The sequence below is a fragment of the Alexandromys fortis genome, unplaced genomic scaffold, assembly GCF_014885135.2.
Source record: "Alexandromys fortis isolate MF-2015 unplaced genomic scaffold, M_Fortis_MF-2015_v1.1 scaffold_26, whole genome shotgun sequence".
Taxonomy (NCBI): Eukaryota; Metazoa; Chordata; class Mammalia; order Rodentia; family Cricetidae; genus Alexandromys; species Alexandromys fortis.
In genome coordinates, this window is record NW_026067894.1 from 795,491 (window position 1) to 805,269 (window position 9,779).

A 9,779-nucleotide genomic window follows, 5' to 3' on the forward strand; every position below is an offset into this window, starting at 1 on the left:
AAAAAAAAAAAAAAAAAAAAAAAAAAAAAAAAAGACATGCAGCCCCTGGTTGGCTTGAACTGGCTAAGTAGCTAAGGACAGCCTTGAACTCCTGAGGCTCTTGCTTCCACCCTTTCTGAGTACTTGATGATACATGTGCAGCTGACAATTTCTTGAAAAACATTTCTTTGGGGCTGGAGAGATAGCTAGTGGTTAAAAGAACCGACCGCTCTTGCAGAGGACCAGGTTAGGTTCAAAGTATCCACAAAATGCCTCACAACTGTCTGTTCTAGGGGGTCTGTCGCCCTCTTTTGGCCTCTGTGAGCACCCAGCACTTATGTGATGCACATTCAGGCAAAACACATAAAAATATTAAAATAAAAATTTAAATAAGATTTTTTTGATTAAATAAATTACATACGAATTTATTATGTATGTGGGAGATGGAGAGATGACTCAGAGACTCAGAGGTTGAGAGTACTGACCGCTCTTCTAGACATTCTGAGTTCGATTCCCGGCAACCACATGGTGGCTCACATCCGTCTACAATAAGATTTGATACCCTTTTCTGACATGTAGGCAGTACATAATAAATAAATAACTCTTTAAAAAGAATTTTACATTGTATGAGTGTTTGCTTGCATGCATGACTGTGCACCACGTACATGCTTGGTGCCCAAGGAAGCCAGATGAGGGCGTCAGATGCCCTGGAAAACTGTAACTACAGAGGGTTATGGGTCACCATGTGGGTGCTGAGAACCTAACCAGGATCCTTGCAAGAGTAACCAGCGCTCTTAACTGCTGAGCCATCTTTCCAGCTCCTTCACAACGATCCTGCTGTACACTATACATCCTCCTACAGCAGGTTGGCCAGCCTCAGAGCCTGAACCCTGCTACGCCTGCAGACCCTAGACCGAGGATCGGCCTTCCTCCAAGGGGACGACGAAGCCAGAGGAATGACCAGCATTTTTCAGTAGTTGAGGGCGAATTCCCTCGCATGCGCGACCTTGGAACCCCCCCCCCCCCCCCCCCCGTCCCAAGATCCTCTCGGGTGCGGACTCCAAGCTCTGCACTCCTGCCCCCACCCACCCCTAGAAGTTGGTCCTGCGGCTTCAACCCCGCTGACCGTGAACAGCTAGCTGCGTGCTTAGACAGACTGAGCTTCCTGCCGTTCCAGCTAGGTCTCTCTATCCTGTAGTCAGAGCCTCACCCCATCCAGGCTCTTCGCTCCTTCTCTTTCATGCTCCGCACCTCCTCCTCTCCCGGGCCCGTCACCCCGCCCCCTTCCACCCAGCTTCAGCGCCCTCGCCCCCTTCAGGTCCCGCCCCCTAGGTTGAGCACCCCTCCAAGGCAGGCCCCGCCCTATCTAGGCTTAGCATTTGGGTCTTCCCGAGGAGGCCCTCCCCCACCCAGGCCGACTTCATCCCTCTGGGACTCAGCATACTGCCTCCTCCTAGGCAGGCTTGGTTCCACCCAGGTGAAGCACGGTGTCCCTACAATGCTCCCCACCCTCCTCCGTGCCTGATGGGTCTTCCTCCAGCAGGGTGTGTATATGCTTGCTCTGGATCACGGCCAGGTGAAGGGCAGAGGCACCAGTGTGAAGCTGGCAAAGCCACTCTGCTAGCTACATTATTCTAACTGATACGGGAAGTGTGGCAAAGAGTTGGAGGAAAGGCCTATTTATCTCACCTCCTAGTCAGGTGCAAACCTAGGCTCACATTAAGCTGTGCCTGACCTGGGATTTGCTAGGTCATGGACCCTAGGGGAAAACAGACTATTATTCTGCTTAATGAACATAGCAATAAAATGACTCCCAAAGACACTCTACTCTACCCATCAATCAGTGCATCAGAGAAGCTTCTAGTAGTGGATGGGATTAACAGAGAGACCCACAGCTCTCTGAAGGGCTTTGCAGCACAGCCCTAAATGGGAGATGTTTGTCATACTCTCGGGTTCAAGGATTATTCCAGAGGGGTGGTAGAGAGAGACCATAAGAGCCAGAGGTGGTCGATGAATCCAAAGGAAACCACGTATTTTCAGACTCAACAGGACAGACACACATATGTTACCTAAGACCCGCACAAGCTCAAGACAAAAACCCTGGCGTGCAGAAGGCAAAGTGGACACAAACTCTGACCCCTAACCAAAAGCATATTTGCAATTGATAACGTCTAAGAAAGGAAAGATCCGTTTTCTCCAGTGAGTGACGCTGGGTGTATCAACCGCACTCGGCACGCTCACGCCAGGAGCAGCTGACCAACACAGATCTGACCCCCAAGGGTTTCGGCTCAGGTTCTGTTTTGGTTTTGGGATTTTTCGAGACAAGGTTTCTCTGTGTAGACCTTGCTGTCATGGAATTGTCTGTAGACCAGGCTGGCCTTGAACTCAGAAATCTGCCTGCTTCTGCCTTCCAAGTGCTGGGATTAAAGGATGTGCCACCACTGCCCCAAGTTTTGTTTTGTTTAATTTCTTTCTTTTTAAATAATTCATTTATTTTTATTTTATGTCCATTGGTGTTTTGCCTGCATGTTTGTCTGTGTGAGAGTGTCAGATCTTGGAGTTACAGGCGGCTGTGAGCTGCCATGTGGGTGCTGGGAATTGAACCTGGGGCCTCTGGAAGAGCAGCCAGTGCTCGCTCTCAACCACTGAGCCACCTCTCCAGCCCCCTTGCTTTGTTTTTTTTATTTGGTTTTGGTTTTGATTTTGTTTTTTTCTTTTTACTGCCTGGCCCCCTTGCTTTTTTTTTTTTTTTTTTTTTTTTTTTTTCTTGTATGTGTTTTTTTTTTTTTTTTTTTTTTTTTTTTTTTTTCCGAGACAGGGTTTCTCTGTGGTTTTGGTTCCTGTCCTGGAACTAGCTCTTGTAGACTAGGCTGGTTTCGAACTCACAGAGATCTGCTTACCTCTGCCTCCCAAGTGCTGGGATTAAAGACGTGTGCCACCACCGCCAGGCCCTTGCTTTGTTTTTAAGAGAGAGAAAGAACATGAAGTTTGGTGGGGAGAAAGGAGGAGAAGATCAGGGAGGAATTAGGGAGGGGAAAGAATATGAACAAAATATACTGTATAAAATTCTCCAAGAATCAATAAAATATTTCTTAAAAAACACCCAGTGTTTGTGGTGTAAATGTGTTTAGAGAACCCCATCACATAGCATCCCTTATTTACTAATATATTCTATTAGAAGCACACAAACAGAACTGGAAATATTTAAAGAAATGAGCAATATTTTAAGGAGAAACAGAAAAGCTGGACTTGCAGCAGCCACGCTAACCCTCGGGTTTTCAGATCACTAACCTAGACTTTTTGTTTTTAATCTCCCATTTCCACACACGTGCACACACACCCGCGCACACACACTTCAGCAGCGGGGGTTGCGGGGCAGTGTGTAAGGGTCAGGCCATTCTGGAAAGCCATGAGTCTTGTACCACGGCTCCCAGGGGAACCACTGATGTCGACATTGCTTCTTCAACTCCCTTTCTGCTTTTTCAGTTTTCCAGCATCCATCTATCCAAATATTATATTAAATTCCCTGTTAAAATAGTGGTTTTGCTTTCTGAAAACACTAACCACTAAACGACTAGTGTTTGAATGGCTGGATAGATGGAGAGCGAGATTCATGGATTCATTCAACAACCATTTACTGAGCACCTTCTACATGCTAAAGACACCAGCGGTAGGGTAGCTGGCATGACATGACATACCAGGTCTCTGTTCACCTAGAGTTCATTCTAGTGGCAGAAGACAGACAACAAACTAGAGCGATAAACGTGAGGAAGCTCAAGGGACAGGGCCTCTAGGGATTCCGCGGGTCCTTATGAAGGCGGTGTCAATGCTGATGCCTAAACCAACTTAAAGCCCGAGTGGAGGGAATCCCAGCAGCACACAGTGCTAAGGCACTGGGTGTAAGTAAGGATCCAGTAGTGCCGGTCGAGGCCGGATGGAACAGGGTCTTGCAGGCTGCTGTAAGGGGTCTGGATAGATCACCACGGGTTTCCCATGTGAGCACACACAGCAAGGTTGTGATCAGGATGCAACACTAGTTTTTTGGTTTTTTTTTTAATAACTTTATTATTATTTTATGTATACAGTATTTGAGCTGCATGTATGTCTGTGCACCATGTGTGTGCCTGGTGCCCTCAGAAAGCAAATCCCCGTGAACTGGAGTCATATAGAGTGGCGTGCCTCATATGGGCCTGGGGCCTGAGGAAGCCAGAAGAGAATGCTGGATCCCCTGGAACTGGAATGACAAACCCTCAGGAGCCGCAATGTGGGTTCTGGGAACCAAACCTGAGTCTTTTGGTAGAGTAACCAGTACTCTGAACCACTGAGGGACCCGGAGAGACTCGAGCCCTGAGGAAACCCCATCCTCCTCCGGTAGGTAGCCTTCTATATGCACTCATTCCACGTCTGCTGCCCGGGATGCTAATAAACTGGGAACACGCCTCTGAGTCGGTGCAGGGAGCCAAAGGAACAAAAAAAACCAACCAAAACAAAACACATCTACAGAGTTCAGCCACTGAGATGTCAGAGTTTATCTGTTAGAGCAAGTGGTGTTATTTCAACCAATAATGCTCCTGGCTGAAGTCAAGAGAGGTCCAGGGGTCCTTCTGAGACCTCGGTGGGTGCTGCAGAAGGGTGAAGGGCTGTGGGGCTGGGAGACCTTCCAGCTCTGGAGCCTTGTGTCCCCCATCTGACAGTCAGGTGAAGGCCCTCCCCAGCCAGTCCCGAGGATAGAACAGTGTTCTTACATCAGCCTTGGGCCCTAGGTCCCACCATCAATCCTGGGTCACCCAAGAGACGGGAGTGGGGATCATTAGTCCCTGTCTCTACTCAAGATGCCATCACCCTTCAGCCAGGAGCATTCTCTGGGGAGCTGGGGAGCAGGCCGGCTGCCACCTGGTCCTGGTGCCACAACTGCTCTGCAAGGCCGTTGAGCACATGCACAACATCAACCAGCCCAGCCCGACCGTCCAGTGTACGCCCATCTGCTAGCCGCCGCCCTGGCACACTCTTCACCCGTAACAAGGGCAGTTGCCAGGTCTGCCGGAAGGCCGTGAGGTCTCGCTCTGGCACGTCTGTGTGCATGTACTGGTCAAACCTGGAGGAGGGTTAAGGCTCCTAGCCAAGAGGCTCTGCTCAGCACCCCAGCACACGCAACCTTGGCCTCCTCTCTAGAGGCCACACCCAGGGGCCGCCCTTTAAAGAAAAACTATGGCTTGGACCTCCTTACAGGGTGACAGGTACTCTACCAGGTGTGCATCCTATGGGCCACTCAAAGGATACTTGGAGCCAATGACCATCTTGACGACCCCAGGGGCTTCGCTGGCTACGCGGGTTAACTGTCCAGGAAGGTCTTCGAAGGAGGCTCGGTCAGTGAAAGAAAAGAGGAACAGGAAGGCGTCTGCATTCTCTTTGCAAGCCTAAGGACACAGGACATGTGACCACGTGACTCCGCGGGCCTAGAGGCCCCCAAGAAGGATCAGTGGCATCTTCTCCTTCCACAGACTGAGAAACTGAGGCCCAGAGCAGAGAGTGGCTGGAACACAGGTCCTGGGGCTAGTCAGAGTACACCTACCGCCCTCAGTTAACTAATATCCAAGTCAGGTTCCCGTAGACAGGGCGGGTCTCTGACAAGCCCCACCCAAAGCCCACCCAGGCCCACCTGCACAGCTCACCGGCAACATGTGATCAAATTTCTTGAGGGCAGACTCGCCACAGTCCCAGAACTCAAAGCGAAACATGACCACACGGTCGCTGGCCTTTAGCTTGGCCGGCCAAAACACCACAGTAGTTTGAATACCTGAGGAGAATTGGGATCAGCCAATCAGAAGTGGGATGTGGGGTAGGGCGGGACTGGGAAGGGGCATGAGGAAGAACTACATGTCCACCTTGTGGGTCACCACCCTGACATGGAAGGCATGGTCCCTGACCTGGGAGAATCCTCAGAGCAGGAAGGAACAGGAGTCCGTGGTAGGCCATGTGGGATTGGCCTGTGCCACAAGAAAGCAGGAGGGAGGAGACCTCAAATGTCCTGGGATGTAGGATGAATCAAAAAGAAACACAGCTGGGGGATGGGCAGGTCGTAAGCATCTACCTTTATGCCAACCAGCCGCCAGTGCTGTCTCTAGCACCAACCCATACAACATGACTTCCCAAGGCTACAGAGGAAATGGCATCGTTATGTATAAACCCATGCTAAGGCAATCTGGAGCAGGGTTCTTGCCTCTGTCTCAGGGAGTCTCAGGGAAGGCTACCAAGGATAGGCTGAGGGTTCGCGCCACTCACCAGTCGTCTCATGGTGCACTACAGGCACTTCCAGGCCTGCCAGCTTCGCCACCAGTGCGGTCTTGCCCACACCACTCTTTCCGGACACAAAGATCTTGTAGCTGGCAGTATCGATGGCCACTGAAGGGGGTAGCACTGGCCGTTCCAGCAACCCTGTGGCAAGGAGGGAACCAGGGAGCTGGGGAGTTAATTCTGCTCTTGCTCAGACCCTGGGAGAGATACCCTATATCTAAAGTTAACTAGCCAGCTTGGCTCTCCGCCTTCGACCCAGCTCTACAGAGGCCCAGAATACACAGAGACGACCTAGGATCTCATAGCTGATCTGTTCAAATTGCGAGATGCTTGAGAGCTTTGCCCGGAGCCTGGATGACATCCCCTCTGGGCACACAAAGCACTGGGTGTTTTGCTTGGTGTATGTCTGTGTGTCATATGTGTGCCCGGTGCCTGCAGAGACCAGAGGGGGTGTTTATTCACTACCCCTGGAGTTACAGAGAGTTGTGAGCTGCCATGTATGCTCTGGGAATCAAATCTGGGTTCTCTGGAAGAGCAGCCAGTGCTCTTAACTGCTGAGCCACCTCTCCAGCCTTTTCAGGCCCCTTTTAAGTTTGATGATGGAAATTTTTTTTTAAAGATTTTTATTTATTATGTATATAGGTTTCTTCCTTCATGTATCCTGCAGTACAGAAGAGGACACCAGATCTTATTACAGATGGTTGTGAGGCACCATGTGGTTGCCGGGAATTGAACTCAGGACCTTTGGAAGAGCAGCCAGTGCTCTATTCCTCTAAGCCATCTCTCTCCAGCCACCAATTTTTTTTTTTTTTTTTTTGAGATAAGGTTTCTCTGTGTATCCCTGTCTGTCCTGGAACTTGCTTTATAGACCAGGCTGGCCTGGAACTCACAGAGATACACCTGCCTCTGCCTCCCAAGTGCTGGAATTAAAGGCATGTGCCACCGCCACTGGCTTTGAAATATTTTTTATTGTTACTATTCAATCTGGATTTCTCATACACAAAAACAGGGTGCTGTAGAATTTCTCCTTTAACAGAGAAATATAAGCACAAGTATTTCCAGTTACTAGAAATATATCCCATAAAACCAACTCGTTGAGATCTTTATGAGTTCTTAAAACCTGCACACACGGGCTGAAGCGATCGGTCAGTAGTGAAGGGCACCAGCTGCTCTTCTAGAGGAGCTAGGTTCCATGCCCAGCACCCACATGGTGGCTCACAACCATCGGTAGCTGCAGTCTCAGGGGATCCGCCCTCCTCTTCTAACCTCGAGGGCACTGCATGCAGGTGCTGCACAGATATGCATGCGTGTAAAACGCTCATACACACAAAGAATAGTTGGTAATAAAACCTTGAACATAAAAATGTCAAAACGATGATATTCCATAATCGAATGATTTGAAGTCCTAAGTTCTGATCTGGCTTTTGAGGCGCCAGGGACAGAACAGCCCCCGGCATGCTAGGTGTCAGCTCTACCATTGAGCTATATCTCAGCCTCATGAGACAGACTTTTTCTATGTTGCCATGGCAATTTCTGAATTCGTGATCCTCCTGCCTCAGCCTCTCCAGTAGCTTTGGTCTGAAGCCTGTTGGTGCTGGACTCCCAAAGCAGATGTCATGCCTCTTGGCATGAATCAGGGCCTTGCTTGGGTAATGTGGCTTAATTCAGAGACACACCAATGCCTCACCGTAGATAGCAAGGCCAGCAAGGCACTGAAGGGTTCTCCTTTCCTCATTAGGGTATGACCCTAAGCACGTCTCTTAACTGTTCTGCTAAGAATGTTGAATAGGCCTGGCCCGGTGGCATATGCCTAATCTCAGGGCTGGGGAGGCAGAGGTAGGCGGGTCTGTGAATTCGAGGCCAGCCTGGTCTGCAGAGTGAGTTTAAGGACAGCCAGGGACTGATTTCTTTATGAGAAATCCTGTCTCAAAACAAAACAAAACAAAAAAAACCCCACCAGGCGTTGGTGGTTCACGCCTTTAGCCTTTAATCCCAGCACTCAGGAGGCAGAGGCAGGCAGATCTCTGTGAGTCTGAGGCCAGCCTGGTCTACAGAACAAGTGCCAGGACAGGCTCCAAAGCTACATAGAGAAACCCTGTCTCGAAAACAAAACAAAAACAAAAACAAAAAGAGAGAGAAATAAAGAAAAGAGAAGAAAGTTGAATGGTGGCACATGCCTTTAATCCCAGCACTTGGTAGACAGAAGCAGGTGGATCTCTGAGTTCAAAGCTAGCCTGGTCTACATAACGAGTTTGGGCTATATAGTGAAACCCTGTCTTCTAGAAAAAGGCTGCTCAGTGGGTCACTGTGCAAAGCGCCCAGCAGAAGGCGTAACTCCAGGTGAGGAGGGCTCAGTCAACAGCATCTCTGGTGACATTGCTATTGGCAGGCATGGGCTGTTTCCATGTTCCTGGCTCTGCTGGTGGAATTAGCTTTAAGCAGATTTTGGGGAGGGGGCCCTAGAGAGATGGCATCCAGGGGACCTCGATGGTGAGGGCTGCTGTTGGGCAGGTCCCACTGTCCTGTTTCTGTTACCCCAGGGAGTGTCAAGAGCGCACAAGTGTGGTATGTGGTGTGTGGCGAGGTGAGGAGGGGAGGCACTTACCAAACTCCCGCCGGCGATTCTTGCGCAGGATGCAGGCTAAGTACTCCTTGCCCTCGACGGTTTCATGCCAGTCTGGGACAATCACCGAGCCGTGCGCGGGAGGTCTGGCCATGGTTGAGCACGCCAGTGAGGTTAGGATATGGCAGAATACTGGGAATAGGAGTGGAGAGAGGGTTAACCATTATCCCAATCAGACCCCATGGTTCCTCTTAATCTCTTTCTGGTTCTCCCTTGAAGCCTGGCTCCCCACCGGAAGGTGCATTTCCATAGCCCCACTTCTCCACATCGCTCTCTGGGGAAACAGCCCAACCTTGTCCTAGGAAGGTATTTCCACAAGCCTCTTCTGCCTTGTCGCCTTCCGAGAGTCTCACAGCCCGGCTTCACCTCTGTCTCCTACACTCCGACCCCCGGGACCACCAATTTTCGCAGTCCCGGCGAGCAAGCACGCAGGAGTAGGGAATGATCCCTTTAAAGCCCGCCCCGTGTGCTTGCCCAGCCCGTAGAGCCCGCTTCCGCCAGGCCAAGACGTGGTCCGTGAGGCGCATGTGCAGGATGTTGCCATGGCGACTCAGAGAGAGGCGGGGCCCCTGAATTCAGGCCGGTCTTTGTGGGTTCCGCAAGGTCTACAGTTCCATCCCTCAACTGGGTCTTCTTTGGCTTTACGAGTCTGGGCTCAGATTTTCCTCTTAAACGTAGGCATCTCCAGGAAGGAGGCTTCCTTAGTCCTCTGTGCCTCACTTTCTTCTTCTACAAGATGAATGTTAACAAATGCTTTTTTCCTTTTCTTTTTTTCTTTCTTTCTTTCTTCCTTTTTTAGACAGTCTCACTGTGTATCCTCCCTGGCTAGACTGGAACTTCCAATGCAGACGAGGATGGCCTCGAACTCACAAAAATACTGCCT

At 50.2% G+C, this 9,779-nt stretch overlaps 1 protein-coding gene across 1 annotated transcript; it reads right to left on the reverse strand.

Moving 5' to 3' along the window:
- Positions 1-4,040: 4,040 nt before the first annotated feature.
- On the reverse strand, positions 4,041-9,397 carry Cplane2 (ciliogenesis and planar polarity effector complex subunit 2). Its single transcript, XM_050156743.1, has 6 exons — positions 9,189-9,397; positions 8,879-9,028; positions 6,262-6,414; positions 5,652-5,776; positions 5,260-5,396; positions 4,041-5,074 (listed from the first exon to the last, which is right to left on the reverse strand). Exons 2-6 carry the CDS (start codon positions 8,988-8,990, stop codon positions 4,825-4,827), a joined length of 777 nt encoding a protein of 258 aa, XP_050012700.1. The 5' UTR covers positions 8,991-9,028; positions 9,189-9,397; the 3' UTR covers positions 4,041-4,824.
- Positions 9,398-9,779: the final 382 nt, after the last annotated feature.

Excerpts from the sequence above, each read along its gene's own strand:
- Cplane2 (XM_050156743.1), bottom strand. The coding sequence starts at position 8,990 with ATGGCCAGACCTCCCGCGCACGGCTCGGTGATTGTCCCAGACTGGCAT. Across the intron at positions 5,397-5,651 it reads AATTTGATCACATGTTGCCG|GCTTGCAAAGAGAATGCAGA; the intron begins GTGAGCTGTGCA and ends CTGTGTCCTTAG. Across the intron at positions 5,075-5,259 it reads AAGATGGTCATTGGCTCCAA|GTTTGACCAGTACATGCACA; the intron begins GTATCCTTTGAG and ends ACCCTCCTCCAG.